Genomic DNA, 19,329 nt, shown 5'->3' with positions numbered 1-19,329 from the left:
ACTGTACAAAGGTTATGGATTTGTTTGTTTATTTATGCAATAAAGAGAACATAAAATGTAAAAATGTAACCAAAGATGAGGAAAACTGCAAGAAGCTCTGGAAAAAGCTGGTATTAAGAATTTTTTTATGTCAACCTACTGTTTCAAAGATCAAGAATGACCTTACTGATGACCTATTTAAAGGTGGGGTAGGCGATTCTAATCCAATACACGTCTTTTTGTCAAATTCAGCGAATATCTCCTCATGGTCCGCTAGCTGTCCGTTCAGTGTGTGTGCTGAAAAAGAACTCTGGTGTTTGTACACAGCCCGGGCTCTGTAAATGGGCCATTTCAGCCATGATTTGTGTGTCAGGTAACGTTAAATGACTTGCCCACAGACATTCAGCTTACTTTCTAGGTTGCCAAGATATGCTGTTGCTGTGATGTTAGCTATAGCAGCAGGAGAGTTGTGAGTATCACTGTCTGGAGCTGGTGCACTGGCTCTGGGAAACCGTCTCGTTCTCTCTGGCTGTTAGCTTTGCAGCAGCAACTGTAGCAAGAATTTGCTAACCCACAATCTAGCTAAGCTAACTCACAATCTAGCTAACATTAGTTATATTACTTGCTGTGTCGTTAATTGCTCTATATCATGGTATTTGTCATGGTATTGGCTTTCTCAAGAATCGCATACCCCAACTTTAATCTTAAAAATGTGAAAAGTCGCAGCAAAATTAAGTTAAAACACAAAGAAAGAAGTTAAACCCGATGTGCTGGCAGAACCCAAAAAAAAAGGCAAAGAGCAAACATCAAATCTCAGATACAAGTGATACATTATGAGCAGCAGAGGACTGCACAGGACACTTTAGGGGATGTGGCCTCATGTATGCCACGGGAGGTAAGGAGACACCGACCAGAGTGAGCGACAGACAGCTAACCAGCCATTAGCATCTGCTGTCAGACTCTCTGTGTCCACGCTGGAAACACACTGGAGCTTTGACAGTCAGAAGCACATTCATGGCCCTTTGTAAAAGTTTCTGTGTGGTACCTGTGTTGTAGCTAAGCTAATGTTAGTGGCTTTAGGGAGGGAAAGAATGCAGTCCGGTGGTGCTTCTACAGCCATCACAAGCACAAGTCCGAACCATTGCGCCAAAATTGAAAAATAATAAGTAGAGGGTTAGCAAAAACTAGCATAAACGCCAGTGAATGATGCATCTCGATCTGCATATATTTGAAAATGAGCGCGATTTCACAGACTCCCACTCAAAGGCAGGGGTAGGTGGGCCGCCCACAAATGATTAGAGGGCGTTTATACTCTTCTTTTTTTTATATAAATGTCATGACGTAAATTAGTCACAAATGATCGACTCTATGTAAGAATTGGCCTTGCAAGATTCACGGTGATTTAAAACAGTAGATGGCATGTTGAGCCATTTTCAACCCATGCAACGTAGATTTTCATAAATTTGGTAAGAATGTCAATATTAACACCAGCACTGATGTGTTTCATTACAGTGCAGTCATATAATTTAGTTTACAGCTCAAAAAACACGTTTAAGTGTGCAGTACCTCTTAAGTGGAAAACACACTGCTGCCGCGGCACGTCATATGACGCGCATCAAGTGCTGCCCCTAGTACCAATAGGAAGCAGCGCGCTGCAGCGCGTCAACCAGTCTAGTCTCTCCTGTTTTATACAGTCTATGGTCTCTCCTCATCCATTGTTCTACACACACAAGACAGCGACAGCAAGAGGTGAGGAGAGCAAAGGCGTTTCTCAAACCCAAGAATGCAAAGAATGGATTTGCAAGGTCACGAGCACACAGAACACTGTTAACCGTTTGAGACAATGCTTTCTTGCTGGTATTGCGGTATAAACACTGTAAGCACAACTGTACACTAACAATGTAATGTCTATTTATAATAATAAAGCAACAACAGTCCCCTTTCATACTGGTTCTGTTGTTTATTTTTTTCTGAAGTATTTCTGTTTTTTTTTTCTTCTCAACTCCGACAACGTTGGAGCACATTTTCGATCCGCCATCAATTTTCGTAAAACTGCCAATAGTTGAAATCTACATAGTTGATTTCTCACCTCAAAAATTCTTAGAAGTGAATTTAGTAATGAAATAGCATACGAAAATTGTAAAAAACTTTCTGTTATTGGCCTCTTTCTCTGCTGCTTTCCGCTCCTCACTTGAATGCTGAAATGAATGCTGGAATATTTGTGTTGTTAAGTTCATACAAGTTACAAATCAATGCATCCTCAGTAAAATGGGTTGAGAACACTCCTGGGAATTTTAACCGTTCTTAGCGAATTGCGAAATTGTGTATTGGGACAGTACTTGGGCCGCAAAAGATGACGTTTCATGAGGATACAAGAACACAACAACAGACAAGCACACAGACTGAGAAAGGCCCCAAGTCCAGCTGCCACGAGCAGAGGAGAAGAGCTGCTACGGGAGCCGGGATGTACAAGCAGGGAGCGAGTGGAGTTTATTTATTGAATTAATTTTTGCTTTGTAGATACAGGTACAAGTGAAATAGTCAGTGCCGCTGCTAGCCATTTTGGTGCCCTAAGCATAATTCCTTTATTATTCGCCCGCGCGAACAACCGAACGGACCATCCGGCACGGGGGAGACTAGACTAGAGCAATTATTAAATATCTTTCTTGTTCCCCTTTTTTTTACATATACATGGCTAAAATGTGCCTAATATTTCTATAGGCTAATGAAATAATACCGGCATTTAAAAAAAAAAAAAATTTCATTAGGCTATTTTTGGTGCCCCCTCAGCACTTGGTGCCCTACGCACAGTGCGTGATGCGCGTGGTGGGAGCGGCGGCGCTGGAAATAGTTAACATGGCCTTTGGCGGCAGTGTGTTTTGGCCTTTACACTCAAATTTTAACGGAATTTCGAGAACATCAGCAAAAGAAAATGGGAATTAATGTTTATTTCCATCCACCACTGTTATGTGAATATTAGGAGTTTGCCGCATTGAGATAAAAAGTTGGTGGAGCTAATTCTCCAGTCGGATGCCATTAAACCATTGCAGAAGAAAAGGAAACAACGAGACGACATACTTAAAAGAGCTCCAGTCAAACCTCAAACGGTGGAAAACGATGTAGAGAACATGACGGAAATATGACATTTGTGTTTGTTTCATGTATTAATTTGAGGAAGGTTCCTCATTAGCTGTTTACATCTCACGCATGCCCATCGGAAATCCCCTCTTCTTCTTCTACGGTTCCACCTCAATCTACTCACCAGGGTACTGGCACCCCTACTGTCCTTCCCTGTCCCCAACACCTTCACCAGTTCATCTACCTATTAAGACTGTTGTAACGAATAGGGTTGCTCGTCCACTTTGCACTGCCAAGCAGGTTAACAAAAACAACCTTCAGTACATAAACTGTCACTGTCTCTCCTGCAGCCAGAGGTGCAGGGGCCATGGTGGATGCCTTATTGTTGCCTACAGCAGCCATTTTAACTGAAAACACATCGCTATCGATAACTTTCAGAGCTTTGAGATGCATATGTTTAAAGTCAACTGCCAAAACCCTGCCTGCTGTATTTCAGTCTACTGCCCCCAGAAACCAAATAATAGGCCTGACTTTAGACTCCTGCTCAGACCTTGTCTCTGATCACAAATGTATTCTATTTGACTCCTCCATCCAGGCAACTTCTCCAATTCTGAAGCGAACAGTATGTTCCCACATTTTTAATAACCAGTCTGCTCTAAAGTTCTCATCTATCTTCTCTGATTTAGCTCAATTCAACCTTCTAGTTTTCTTTTCTTTATTTTTGTTTGTTTGTTTGTTTTGTTGTCAGTCTGTTTGCTCTCCCCACCATAAGTTAACTTTATTCAGGTCAAATCCCAGTCAGGCGGCCAGCGCAGCTTAAGGTTAACGTTAATTGACGTTAATTGTTTGCAGTGAAAATATTCACGTGTGTAAACTTTGGAATGTGTTAACTCACTCCGCTGTTATATGGGGTGCCTCAGGGGTCAATCCTCTGTCATATTATTATCTCTTTGTATATGCTTCCCTTGGGACAGATAATCAGTTGCTTTGGTTGTATACCTATCACTGTTACGCAGATGACACTCATCTATATGTTTCAGTAAAACCAGATGATTTCAGCAACCTAAATACTCTCCACAACTGTTTAGCCGCTATAAAAGACTGCATGTCACTTAACTTTCTTTAGCTAAATTCTGACTAAACTGAGCTTCTCATTATTGGCCGTGAATATGCTACACATTTTCCAGTGTATTGGCCCACTTGCCCCCTGACATGCAGCAAAAATCCACAGGTTGATGGAGGATTGGATCCCAGGCCGCTGCGGTAAGGACTCAGCCTTGTACATGGGGCACTCTGCCAAGTGAGCTACTGGGACGCACCATTTGTATGTATTGTCTTTCTCTTGTATGCACTTTGTGCTTTTGTGTTTGTGCTTGATGTTGATGTAAAGCACTTGGTAACCTGTGTTAAAAAAGGTGCTATATAAATAACTTACTTACTTACACAGATCTGATGCTACTTTTAGTCTCTTCAGTGGAAGCTTGAGCAACAAATAAGTCACATGATTCATGTACATCATGATGTATTCTCTAAGGCTGTTTCCATTGCACTTTGTTGCATTTTCTTTTTATTGATACACCAAGGTTTCCACCTCAGCCAAGCATAAAAACTTTTTTGTAATATTTCAAACATGTTTGTTTACTTTATTTGTTAATGTAAAAATAATTATTGGCTTATATATTGTTATCAAATCTTTTCAACTTATAAATGTCAACATCAGCCTCAAAAATCCAGTTTCACTCAACAACTGGCAGTTAGTTTAAAAGAATGCTAGTCAACATGGTTAAAATGGCTGGCTTATTCCAATCAACTATTGCATGGAAACAGCTTAGTGCTTTCACTTGTAGTTTTCTCAGTATGGTCAGACCCCCACAGCATTATGGGCATATTTTTAAATCTGCAATGTGTAGGACACCACTTCTGGCTATGGGAAGATGGCTTTCCCATTGAAACATAATTTACTACATGTGTTTGTCTACATTTTAATGTAAAAATCATAGGAGGAATATTCAGTCACCTGGTTTATATATGGTTTATTCAGGTTTATTAACAGAGTAACAATAATTCATAGAAACAGCTTTAGTAAGACCTTTGACTTAGTGTGGACAATAGCTGGGTCACTCCCTACATGTATAATGACCCTGAAACCAATCAGTGTGTTAGCCACATGTAGATGCTACTGTGAGGTCCAGTGTGGAGACAGAAGAGATGGCGATTTACTTACAGTGGCGGTGGGAGCGGCGAATGCCAAGCTGAAGAGCAGAGGCAGTGGGCAGACTTCCTGTCTGGGCAGGATGTAGGGTAGAGACAGACTGCGGTCATTACAACTGTACCCAGAATGCACCGGCTGGAAAATATCTGTCAGCTCCAGGAAATAAAGACTGACAACAGAGGAGGCCAGGATAGGGAGCTGCAGTAAAGAAACAACAACACAAAAGAATTAAGAAATATATTTTAAAAATTGTATGGGTTGGGTATTGTTTCAAAATTTGTCAATACTTATGCCGACGTGACACTTATGTTTCAGTACCGATACCAAAGCATAACTTTTTTCGATACCTTGCTACTAGGAACTTAAACACGTTTTTTCTTTATTTAACAAAAGAAACTAAACTTTTCAAAATTTTCAGTTACATCTAAAACCAAGGAGCTGAACAAGAACTTAATTAAATGTTGGGATTCAGGTAGGGCAGGTTTTGGTTATTAGCAAAATATATGATATTTATGAATATTAATACAATTATAAATATTATATAAAATATTTATATTGATTAATAATTACGGGGCACCACCCTGGGATCAGGGACCAATAACGAATATTAGCAATATTTTAAGTACTATCTTATGTAGCATGATCATCCTCGATCCTGATGAACATTTTGGATCTTTATTAATGAAAAGAAAGACTGTTCTGAAAGCTGGCTTCTAAGTCATAAACCAGACCTGTCCAGAGGACTGATAAGCCTTCCCTAGTAACTTCCTCTTTCCCATGACCTTTGCCAGACTCAGGTCACTAATGGAAGGTTGAATGACAATTTCTCAATTTATAAAAATTTAAGTGAAAGGCCAAATCCTACAGCCCTCAGAGCGTGTGTGTGTGTCTGCTAACCCCTTCTCCTCCTCTCACCCCTCTGAGAGGAGAGACAAGCAAACAGACAAAACACATTCCTGAGAGACAAAGATTGCTGAAATATGTGGACATCTAATTTGTGTGATATTATTTTACTATTTCATTTACTGTTACAGATATATGTGTGTATAACCTACTCATGGTGTGGCGTCATAATAGCAGATGTCTAACATATATTAGGCCTACCATGTATGACATTTACAGTAAGTAACACTGTTAATTACTTAGCAACTGCTAAGACAAAGCTTTAACATGGGAGAATTGAACTTAAAACTTTATTAATCCATCAGAAAAAATTATGATTAGATATGGTGAGAGTGGAGGGAAGTTTCATGCCTTAAACACAAACACCCCACCCCTTCTTACAGGAGACATTTCCCAAACCTAGGCCTTACGCACCAGTCATGTGGTGCGGAGAAGGAGAAATAAAGAGAGATGGAGAGGCGGAGCGAAATAGACTTAAAGAATTAACTCTTAAAGAAAGACACTTTATTAGCAAACTTAAATTGCTGATGCCATGACCATAACTAAACTCAGCTAACTTCTGGCAGACACTCACACCGTGTCACCATCACAACCAAACTTCAACAGCCTGCTTATGGAGGAAGAGATCCGACTCAGGCCAGAGTCGCCTCGTGGGACCGACAGCGCGTCCTGAAACATGGAACTCGGGGGAGTTTCATCCGGAGCCGATCGCCACCGAGTACCCCAATTCCTAATAATAATCTCCCTTGACTTTCTAAAACTTCTCAGTTGCTGCCTAGTTTATTTCACATGACCACATGAATGGTCGTCACGCACAGATCCAAAATGGCGGGCAGGCCCAAGAAACTCAAACAAAGGGGAGAGCCAAAATGGAGGACACGCTCTATTTGTCCTAAAGATGGCGTGGAGCGTAGCTAGTTATGCTACCATGCCATCTGGGTCATTTGAGATGTGTGTGAACAAAAAGAAGACTTTGGAGTGGCCTAGTCAAAGTCTTGACCTGAATCCTATTCAGATGCTGTGGCATGACCTTAAAAAGGCAGTTCATGCTCGAAAACCCTCCAATGTGACTGAATTACAACAATTCTGCAAAGATGAGTGGGCCAAAATTCCTCCACAGCGCTGTAAAAGACTCATTGCAAGTTATCGCAAACACTTGATTGCAGTTGTTGCTGCTAAGGGTGGCCCAACCAGTTATTAGGTTTAGGGGGCAATCACTTTTTCACACAGGGCCATGTAGGTTTGGATTTTGTTTTGCCTTAATAATAACAACCTTCATTTAAAAACTGCATTTTGTGTTTACTTGTGTTATCTTTGACTAATATTTAAATTTGTTTGATGATCTGAAACATTTAAGTGTGACAAACATGCAAAAAAATAAGAAATCAGGAAGGGGGCAAACATTTTTTCACACCACTGTATGTACGTGTAAAGGTGTGTGGGTTAGTGGAGAGGAAAGAGAAAGAAAAGCACACAGAGTAAGGCACAAGTAATCTCAAATGCCGTGGTAAAGCACAATAGCTGTCCCTTTATCACACAGGAACCTTGCAGCAAACTTTCATTCAACAGCTGTGTTACTGGACTTTGGTCTAATAAAGCTTCCACAGTGTCTACAAAACTAACACAGTTAAGCGGTCCAGCGGCATGGTACCGACACATAATGGAAGTACGAAAACACACAGCAGAAACAGGACACGGTGGTTCGTTACTTTCCATAATAATGCAAAACACAATTCACAACAAATGAAGCTTAGATGAAATAACAGTTATAAAATCTATCTCTGCCCGGACACAAGCCTCTTACTTGAGATCACTCTTGATAGCGATTTAATTTGTCAGTCCGTTTGAATTATCCAGTTGAGTCCTCTCAGGCTCGGATACTGACATGGCCGGGGTCCGCGCTCAATGGTGAATCTTTTACTTCAGGCGACAGCGGAGGGAAGCATCAGTCGACTTGGCCAGAGCACCAGGATTTCCTGTGCTCCTTTGGTGACTCGTCCAGTAGGAATCCAGGGTTTTTGATTCAATTGAAATCTCGCATCCGGGTGTGAATTAATGTCTAGTGGAGATTTGGCCCCATTTCTTTGAGTTCAGGCTTTTTGGTTTCCCAAAGGCCTCTGTTCTTTGTTCTCCACACATGGTGAAGCCCAACATAAAATAGTCTAAAAATCCAATTTGAAATTAAATATTCCAGTTAAATTCAGAAAGTGTCAAAGAACAAGTAAAAAGAGTACAAATGTGATGTGACAATCATTGCCAGTGTTTGGAGCTTGACAATCTTCATGCTACCGACATGTTTTGGATGGCACTGAAAGAGTATTGAGGTTTCTTATCCAGCCCATAAGGCCCACTAGACAATGTCATTGGCAGGCAAGAAACACCTTTTGAATGGAAAGGTGTGCATCAAAAACAGTAAAAACTCTGGTAACTCGGGCAACAAAGTATTAGTTAGACAAGAAAATTGTCCACCTCCACTAAGGCAGGGTAAGGTTAGGGCTGAACAAATAGGAAGGCTATTTTAAATATTCCATTGTACCCCACTAATTTTTTTCTTGCCAAGGTAGCAAGCTTCTTCAACAATTTTTTACACTACAGACAAAAACATCAACAGAGCACCTGTGATATAACATAGTTGTTTTTAAGGGATGTTTTTAGGCCTGGACTTTGGGTTTATACCTGTGCAAACAACTTTGTTAGTTGGGTGTAGCTGGAATTCAAATTTGTTCAACAGGATGGTGCCTCAGTGGAGCTGAGGAGAGATGAACAAGTGTCAACCACTATGGCTAACTGTGATAGGCTTGGACCCCTGTCAATCAATGCAAATATGTCTCATGACATGAGCGTTTTTGAAGCTTAAATGGAACATTTGTTTTTGACACGACAACAACATCGTGTCTACACAGCATGCTAGCAGTGCAGCAGCAGCAGCTTCAGTACTCCATCTGTGTCTACACAGGATGCGTTCAGGCACAGTATTAGTTTATATTATTATTAGTAAATTAGTAAATATCATTATATTTTGACCATAGCAATAGATGAAAAGTCAGAGGATCACCAAAGTGATTACAATTCATCCTGAGGGAAACATGAATGTCTGAACCTATGGAGCCAGGATAGTGACTTTAAAATTTGGCATCGAAAATAACATTTGGCATTGAAAACAAAGCCAGAACTGAAAAAGGAAACATTGGCATTGAAACATTTGTGGTGGAAAAAGTTGTACTGGCACTGAAAAAAGTTTCACTGAAAAATAAAACACAGGCATTCAAAATTATTTCATTTTATTTTGATATTTTTTGCAATCTGATGTGTTTTTCAATGACAATGTTCAGATTTTTTCTTCATGTCACTCTTTTTTCAGTGACAGTTTTTTTACGCTGTCAGGGGTCTGAGGGGAGGGGCAAGGAGAGCATGATTTATATATAATCTGCATACTAAGGAGAGAACGTCACTCTTCCTGAACCAGCTGTCCACTCCGAAAGCCTCTGGCATCACCGCAAACCTATGGAAATGGATTCCACGAGTTCACCGGTTCATCTCAAACAGCAACTAAGTCTGTTTCTCTCTGCTGTTGTTTTCTCACATAGGAGCAAGCTGGTTAAAGTTAACTTAACTGACGTTGGTCCGCTGGACCAGGCACTAACGTTAGCTAATAGTGACGGCTAGCTAATTTTAGGCTGTATGTGAACAAACAATGGCAGAGTGAAACAGACTTAATTGCGGTTTGGGTCATGTCAAAAGATTACTGTGGTCAAACCAGGATTTTGATGCGCGTCTATTCATGCAGTTATGGTACCGGGGCTTGGAGCGGCTGAAACTCGTATTTCAGCAATCATTTCTCACATTTTACACAATATTTTCTCATACCAATCATAATAATGGCTGGGGGTGTGGTTACCATGAACAAATAAAGGCCAGTCCCAAATACAAGCCAGGGGAAAAAAACAACGGTGGATAAACTCCTGGTGCCTGTTTGTGAATGCCAACCAAGCTTAATTTCCATCACTTTAACTTAATAAATTCAACAATGTAATCATGCTATTGTCAACATTTTGTTGATAAAGTGTTCTTGTCCTATTTCAATCACTGTGGGTGTATACCATTTGTGTGTAATGTCTCAACCAAATGGTTTATTGTCATAACATACAAATGCCACAAGATGGCAGCAGCTACATTTGAAGCAGTATGGAACAGTGCAAGTCACTGAATTTTCCATAACACGGTCCTTCAAATGTTTCACAATAAAAGCCTTGTGGTGAAATGAAGGGATTCTGTCCACTGAAACGCTAGAGGGATAAAGAAAGTGTCAAGTGTTTGTAGTAAGAGCATATAATGCAGTAAATTTTACAGGGCAAATGGGAGTGGATCAGAAAACAAGGAGGCTTCATACTAAAATATGAGCAAATATACTTATCAAACAGAGGGAGTTAGAAAGGCCATGGCAATCTTTTAATCCTATTTCGACAAAATACCATTGAGACATTGACACATATACACCCACAGAGACTGAAATAGGACAATAACACTTAGATTAACAAAGTGTTGACAATAGCATGAATATATTGTTGAATTTATTTATTATTATAATAATGTATTTATTATTAAAGTGATGAAAATGCAGTGTACCTAAGTACAAGTACCTCAAGAACTGTACTTAAGTACAAATTTGAGGTACTTGTACTTTACTTGAGAATTTTCTTTTCATGCCACCTTCTACTTCTACTCCACTACATCTCAGAGGAAATATTGTACTTTTTACTTACTTTACTTACTTACTATATTTATCTAACAGTTTTAGTTACTAGTTACTTTACAAATTAAGATTTTTGCACAAAACATACAAAGAGCTTATAAAATATGATGTTTTGTTATAAATGAAACTACCAAACAGACAGAAAATGAATTGGCAACTATTTTGATAATCGTTTACATTTTTCATGCAAAAACATTTTATGGTTCCAGCTTCTCAAATGTGAGGATTTTCTACTTTTCCTTTTAATTATTTAAATTTATTTTTAAAAAATATAACAAACAATCAATTGATTAATCGAGAAAATAAACTGCAGTTTAATCCATAATGAAAATATTCATTAGTTGCAGTCCTATACAAAACAATTTGCTCCACCTCAGTCTACAACAGTAAAATCCTGATTTTACATTGATGCATGAGTAATAATAATCTAATGATAATATACTGTATAACAGTCACAGGGAGCATTTTTCTGCATAACCTTAATAGTTAAAGTACATTTTCCTGATAATACTTTTACTTAAGTAACATTTTCAATGCAGGAATTTTACTTGTAACAGTATTTTTACAGTGTTGTATTAGTACTTTTACTTAAGTAAAGTATCTGAATACTTCCTCCACCACTTGAAATGTACATTATGCTTAGTTTGTATGCACATTATATGACAGGCCTCTGAGTTTATCCACCCTTGTTTTTCCCCCAGGCATGTATTGGGGACCAGCCAGGCCATTATTATTATTGACTACTTATTTGAGAAAATCTGATATAAAATGTGAGAAATTAATGCTGAAATATGAGTCTTTCTTTGTCCTTTTTGGCCACTCCAAGCACCGGTGTGGTAGACCCCAGCCTCTATTGATCTTGTACTGAGTGCCTGTTCTTGTGCTGCCATGATTAGTGCTTCTGTGCTGTCCTTTAGTCCAGCCTTTTCCAGCCACTGGTAGGATTTCCTGATATCAGCCACTTCTACTATCTGTCGGTGGTACATGCCGTGCAGGGGCTTGTTTCTCCATGATGGTTCATCCTCCTCCTCATCATCATCCTCAGGTTTCTGCTGCCTGAGGAATTCACTTAGCCGTTCAACATTGGGGACCATCTTCCTGATGTACTCCTGGATCTTTGTTGTTTCGTCCTGGACAGTGGTTCTGACACTCACCAGTCCTCGGCCTCCCTCGTTCCGCTTAGTGTACAGTCTCAGGGTACTGGATTTGGGGTGAAACCCTCTGTGCATTGTGAGGAGCTTCCTTGTCTTGATATCAGTGGCCTCTATCACCTCCTTTGGCCAGTTTATTATACCAGCGAGGTATGTGATGACTGCCGTATGTGTTGATGGCTCAGATCTTGTTCTTCCTATTCAGGAAGACTTTTCAGGACATGCCTTACTCTGTGTAGGTATATGGCTGTGGCTGACTTCCTTGCTGCCTCCTCATGGTTTCTGTTTGCCAGCGGGATCCCGGGTATTTGTAGCTGTCCTGAACGTCTGCAATGTCGCCTTCTGGTAGTTCAACCCCCTCGGTTCTGATAATTTTCTCTCTTTTTGAGATCATCTGACCGCACTTGTCCAGTCCGAATGACATTCCAATGTTATTGCTGTAGATCCTGGTAGTGTGGATCAGTGAGTTGATGTCTCGCTCATTGCTGGCTGATGTCATCCATATAGAGAAGGTGAATAATGGTTGCTCCACTTCAGAACACTGATGAGCTGGCTGAGGGGGTTTAGGCCTATGCAGAACAACAGCGGGGATAGTACATCACCTTGGTATATGCTGCAATGGATGATGACTTGTGCAATTGGCTTTGAGTTAGCTTCTAGAGTTGTTTTCCACAGCCCCATTGAGTTCTTGAAGAAGGCTCTTAGTGTCCTGTTGATCTTGTACATTTCCAAGCATTCCAGTATCCATGTATGTGGCATTGAGTCGTAGGCTGTCTTGTAGTCAATCCAGGCGTGCACAGGTCGGTCTGCCTGGTCTTGAGTGACTGCTCTATCGACCAGTAGCTGTTGCTTGGCTCCCCTGGTATTACTACCAATTCCCTTCTGGGCCCTGTCCATGTATTGAGCCATGTGCCTACTCATTTTAGCCGCTATGATACCTGACAGGAGCTTCCATGTTGTGCAGAGTCAGTTTATTGGCCAGTAGTTGGATGGACTCATTCCCGTCTGGGGATCCTTCATGATCAGGACTGTCTGTTCTTGGTTAACCATTCTGGGTGGATCCCATCCATCAGCAGTTGGTTCATTTGTGCTGCCAGGTGTTCATAGAGTGTAGTTAGTTTCTTCAGCCAGTAGGTGTGGATCATGTCATACCTGACACTCTTTCTTGGATGTCTGCCATTGTAATGGTTACTGGATCTTGTTCTGGGAGATTACTGTGATCTGTTCTTAGATCCACTAGCCACTGAGCATTGGTGTTATGTGATGCCTCCTTCTCCCATATGTTCTTCCAGTACCTGCCACTGAGAGTAAACTTTGGATGGTTCGGTGGAGAACATCTGGTTTCTCCTGGCTTCTGTTTCTCCCGTGTATCTCTTTAGGAGGGTAGCCCGAGCTGTGAGTTTTTGTTTGGCAGTCTCCAGTGCCTCAGATATAGACAGCTTGTTGTATTTCTTAGGTAGCCCTTTCTTCCATGCACCTTTCTATAACTCTGAGAGCTGACTAACTTCTCTCTGTGTTGCCTTGATCTCGGCCTCTAGCCTTCTCCTCTACGGGGGATAATGCTCTCTGTGGCTTATGGTTTTCATCTTCTAGCCAAGCATCTCTAAGCTCTTCTAGCAGATTTTCAGAGGGTACTTTGTCACTTAGCCACTTAGGGTCCAGATTGGTCATGATCTTCAATCTCAGGTCAGTCGCCCTTGTGTTAAGTAAATATAAATAGTATAATGCTACACACAATGTATGTATTACAATGTCTGTGCAAGTATTCTGTGCAATTATCCATCACATATCTGTATTAATGACAGGTTGACAGGTATATGTTTATAGCTTTATAACGTCTTGATTCTGAAAACAGTGTCCAGATGACTACGACTGAAACCTTTTCTACGATATGTTTATAGCTCTTATTTTCTATTCTCTATTTCTATTTTATTTCTATTGTTTTTATCTATCAACCTTTTTAAAGAGAGAAAGTCAAGAGCTCTCTATAACAGTTGGTCCCATGTCTGTATTATAAACCTTCAAACATGCACCAAGGTCAAGGTTCAAAGGTCAGTATCTTAAAGCAGGAGCCATGAAGAATCTTGATACGAACATATCTTACTCTTCAGGTTGCGACCCTTCCAACGATGTATCTGGTTTATCTCCAATATTTAAATGAAGCTTGTTTGTTTGTTTTTTCTTTTTTAGTGGAACTTGTGACCAAAATGAGTCACCTTCAGAGATTATTGTACAATATTGCTGACAATATAGGGCATTACTACAGGCTTGGAGGAAGGCCCGAAGTGCTTGGGTTGTGGTTTCATTAATCAGTAATTAACTCTAAGAAAGATACTCTTGTCATCACCATCGAAGCATGGCTGTGCTATCATAAACTTCACTAACTTTATCCAGGCCTCTGACCAGTGATGACATGTTTAGCCGCATGTGCCGGTGGTGTCCAGCAAATGATGTGGGCTTTGTAGATAATTGGCGGACTTTCTGGGGAAGACCTGGTCTGATTAGGAGAGACGGCATTCATCCCACTTTGGATGGAGCTGCTCTCATATTCAGAAATCTGGCCGAGTTTATTAGTGGACTAAAACCATGACAACTCAGAGTTCAGACTAGGAGGCAAAGTTGCAGTCCTACACGCTTCTCTGCGCTTCCAGAGCAGTTACCCACCCAAAACTCCTTAGTGACGGTGTCTGCCCACCGACCACTTACATTAATAAAATCTAAAGTTAACAGAAGAGGAGTTATACGTAAAAACCTAAACAAATACGCTGAAATAGCACAACAAAATAGGAGAATTAAATGTGGACTCTTAAACATCAGATCTAAAGTCATCTAAAGCTTTACTAGTGAACGATTTAATATCAGAGTATCGTATTGACTTATTTTGTCTTACTGAAACCTGGCTGGGTCATGAAGAATATGTTAGCCTAAATGAATCCACTCCACCCAGTCATATTAATACTCATATTCCTCGAGGCACTGGCCGAGGAGGTGGAGTTGCAGCCATCTTTGACTCAAGCCTATTAATCAACCCTAAACCTAAACTAAATTATTATTATATTATAAACTCATTCGAAAGCCTTGTTCTTAATCTTTCACACCCAACCTGGAAAACACGACAGCCAATTCTATTTGTTATAGTGTACCACGTTCCTGGTCCTTATTCTGAGTTTTTATGTGAATTCTCAAAGTTTAGTCCTTAAAACAGATAAAGTAATTATTGTAGGTGATTTCAATATTCATGTGGACGTTGAAAATGATACTTAGTACTGCGTTTATCTCATTATTAGATTCGATTGGCTTTTGTCAGAGTGTACATGAAGCCACTCACTGTTTTAACCACACCCTCGACCTTGTTCTGGTATATGGCATTGAAATTGACCATTTAATAGTCTTTCCACAGAATCCTTCTTTATCGGACCATTATTTAATAACTTTTGAACTGCTATTACTGGACTACACACCATTAGGCAACAATTCTTACTTTAGATGTCTATCTGATATTGCTGTGACTAGATTCAAGGAAGCGATCCCATCTGCATTTAATTCAATGTTATGTCGCAATATAACAGAGGACTCCTATGCAAATCGCAGCCCCTACCAAATTGACCATCTAGTTGATAGCACTGCAGGCTCACTGCGAATGACACTCGATTGTATTGCTCCTCTAAAAAAGAAGATAATAAAACAAAGACCCCCAAACCCGCAAATTAAAGCAAACATCACAAAAACTTGAAAGGAAATGGTGTTCCAACAACCTGGAAGAATCCCGTTTAGTCTGGCAAGATAGTCTTTAAACATATAGGAAGGCCCTCCGTAATGCCAGAACAGCTTACTACTCATCATTAATAGAGGAAAATAAAAACAACCCCAGTTTTCTTTTCAGCACTGTAGCCAGGCTGACAGAGAATCACAGCTCTATTGAACCATGTATTCCTATAGCTCTCAGTAGCAACGACTTCATGAGCTTCTTTAATGATAAAATTTTAACTATTTGAGAAAAAAATCATCAAGTCCTGCCTTTAACCAGTGCCGACTTGTCTTCAAACACAGGAACCTTGGAAACAGCTGTAGAGCCTGATGTGTGTTTTGGCTGCTTTGCTCCTGTCAACCTTCTTCAGCTGACTTCGACGATTAATTCGTCTAAGCCATCAACCTGTCTCTTAGACCCCATTCCAACTAGGCTGCTTAAAGATGTTTTACCCTTAATTAGCACTTCTTTACTGGATATGAGCAATCTGTCTTTATTAACAGGCTATGTACCACAATCCTTTAAATTAGCTGTAATTAAACTGCTTCTTAAAAAGCTCACTCTTGATCCTGGGGTTTTAGCCAACTATAGACCTATATCTAACCTTCCCTTTCTTTCTAAGATCCTTGAGAAAGCAGTCGCCAATCAGTTGTGTGACTTTCTAAATAACAATAGTTTATTTGAGGATTTTCAGTCAGGATTTAGAGTGCATCATAGCACAGAGATAGCACTGGTGAAAATTACAAATGACCTTTTAATTGCATCAGACAATGGACTTGTCTCTGTACTTGTCTTGTTAGATCTTAGTGCTGCGTTCGACACCATTGACCATCACATCCTATTACAGAGACTGGAACATGTAATTGGCATTAAAGGAACAGCACTAAGCTGGTTTAAATCCTATCTATCACATCGATCTCAGTTTGTACATGTTAACGGTGAGTCCTCCGCGCACAGCAAAGTTAGTCACGGAGTTCCACAAGGTTCTGTGCTTGGACCGATTCTATTCACCTTATATATGCTTCCTCTAAGTAGTATTATTAGGAAGCACTCCATAAACTTTCATTGCTATGCAGATGATACCCAATTATATCTATTGATCAAGCCAGATGAAACTAACCAGATCTAACCAAACTAACCAAATCTAGAATAGAATTTAAAATCCTCACCTCCTCACCTACAAAGCTCTAAATGGTCTGGCACCATCATATCTTAAAGATCTCATAATACCATATTATCCGATTAGTACACTGTGCTCCCAGGATGCAGGGTTACTTGTGGTTCCTACAGTCTCCAAACGTAGAATGGGAGCCAGAGCCTTCAGTTATCAAGCTCCTCTCCTGTGGAATCAGGTCCCAGTTTGGGTTCAGGAAGCAGACACCATCTCCACATTTAAGAGTAGACGAAAGACTCTCCTCTTTGATAAAGCTTATAATTAGGGCTGGCTTGGGTGAGTCCTGAACCATCCCTTAGTTATGACTAGGCCTAGACTGCCGGGAGACTCTCCTTCTCTCCCTCTCCATCTGTATGCATTTTTATTCCCATTACTACATGTTACTAACTCAACATCTTCTCTCTCCCGTAGTTCTGTGCTTTCTCGTTTCTCTCCTCTCTCCTTCTGTCGCTTTCAGCAGGTTTTTCTGCCTCCAGAGCTGCAGAGACTGGATCTGTGGTTGTGGGCCACCTGCTGCCCCTGTGTTCCAACTGCTACTACAGTTGTTGTTATTGGCTCTGTTACTGATGCTGACATTATTTTTCCTATAGCTGTCATTCCTATTATTAATACTAATTTAGTAATATTAACACTACAATTACTATTCTACTATATTAAAAAAAATAATAAATAAAAATAAAATAATTCTACGTGGTCTTTGCATTGTGCCTCCCCCCCAATTCCCCCCTCTCTCACAAAAACCTAACACCCACCATTCCATTGAGTCTGGTTCTGTCCAAGGTTTTTGCCCTCTTAAAGTAAGTTTTTCCTTGCCACTGTCGAATTGAATTGAATTGTGGTCGCTTCTGTTTTAAGGTAAGGGATAATCCCAATTAACTGTATTATTCACTGTTAGCACTGTAGCCTGTTGTATGTTATGGGTGTTGATGAGGGCTGGATCCCTTGTAGGCAGCGTGGACAATTTTTGTTGGTATTTACAATGCATGTGTGTGTTGTTATAGGCTTCTTTGTAGATACGTGAACCTCGCATTTGATGTCCTAATTGTACTGAGAAATTATTGTGCTCATCTGTATTTGATGGGTAACTTTAACCATTGTTTGTAGTAGGCCTACATCATAAGCATAAGCATAAACAAAAGGTTCAAGATGATCCCTTGTAAGTTTTGCCCATATAAATCTAATACTGTTTCGGAATATGTCACACTCAACCAGGCCATGCAGGAGTGCGGTAGAGTCCTCAATGACGTCCTCTACTTGTATTATTACATTGTATTATTATACTGTACACTTGTCATCAACCGGTAAATCCACTTTATATTTTTTGCTTAGTACTTGTATTCCTGTGTGCACTGATGTGATCAGTTCTAGTACATTCTTGTTTTAGGTTATGTTATGAACAAGACTTCCCCTGTGTTAGTGTCCATCCTGCTACTGGAGGATCCTGTTTTTGAAATTAGTATCACTGATCACCAGTATGATAGACAGTTTTTGAGAGATCATTTGGGGGGGGGGTTATTTGATTTGCAGCTGCGTGCCACATCAGCTGATATTCAAGCAACACACCATACTTGGGAGCTCGCGACTCATTGTGCTTGGTAAGTATACACTGAGATAGTGTACATTCTTGAGTTACCAGAACATAAGAAACCTTGTACAATGTAATGCTGTCAACTTCAACAGTGTGCAATGAATCCCAATATTAAAATGACAATGTTCCATTTTTGCAAGAGAGGAGTTGATTTAACCTATCTTTCAGGCTGTTTTCCAGTCTTGTTGGAAGGATTTCAGAGTTTTCCCTACCATTATAAGACTTAGCCACAGCGCCTAAGCCGAATGTGTTAGAGTTAGACTGAGGACGCGGCTCAGCTTCTACACACACACACACACACACAGAGCGGACAGCGGAGTGGTGGAGACAGTAAATCAAGTGAAGTAAAAGATAATGTTTTACTTGAGTTGACACAACTACGTTTGTTATTGTAAGTGCAATAAAGGTTTTGTGAGTAAAAAGCCTGTAAGAGTAACTCAAACCACCTGTTCAACAAGCATAAACATGTAGAAAAGTGATATTTTCATCCGCTGTGCCCGGAGTCTCTCATCAACCGCCTGTATGTTTTACACGGCCACAGTGTGCTAGCTAGGTGAATAGTGAATTGTTATGAACAAGCTAAAACCAGTTTGTAACATATCTTTAAACTAGTCAAATCCTTGTAAACTTAGCTACTGGCTGAGACTGACAGCCCACCCTCCCAAACCACAACCCAAATTCTTAAGTAATGAAAAAGAACCGGTAACAGTATTGATAAAGAACTGGACCGATAAGAGTATGGA

At 40.2% G+C, this 19,329-nt stretch overlaps 1 protein-coding gene across 5 annotated transcripts in view; it reads right to left on the bottom strand.

Annotated features, from left to right (window-relative positions):
• The window catches only part of LOC122886421 (2-lysophosphatidate phosphatase PLPPR4-like), a 65,320-nt gene that overhangs the window by 38,848 nt on the left and 7,143 nt on the right, over positions 1–19,329 (bottom strand). For all 5 annotated transcript variants that reach the window (XM_044218600.1, XM_044218605.1, XM_044218602.1 and 2 more), the window contains exon 2: positions 5,282–5,467. In XM_044218600.1, coding sequence (XP_044074535.1) covers positions 5,282–5,467 — 186 coding nt within the window. The remainder of the gene's footprint in view (positions 1–5,281; positions 5,468–19,329) is intronic.

The sequence above is a fragment of the Siniperca chuatsi genome, linkage group LG13, assembly GCF_020085105.1.
Source record: "Siniperca chuatsi isolate FFG_IHB_CAS linkage group LG13, ASM2008510v1, whole genome shotgun sequence".
NCBI lineage: Eukaryota > Metazoa > Chordata > Actinopteri > Centrarchiformes > Sinipercidae > Siniperca > Siniperca chuatsi.
This window is presented reverse-complemented; position numbering and strand designations above follow the sequence as displayed.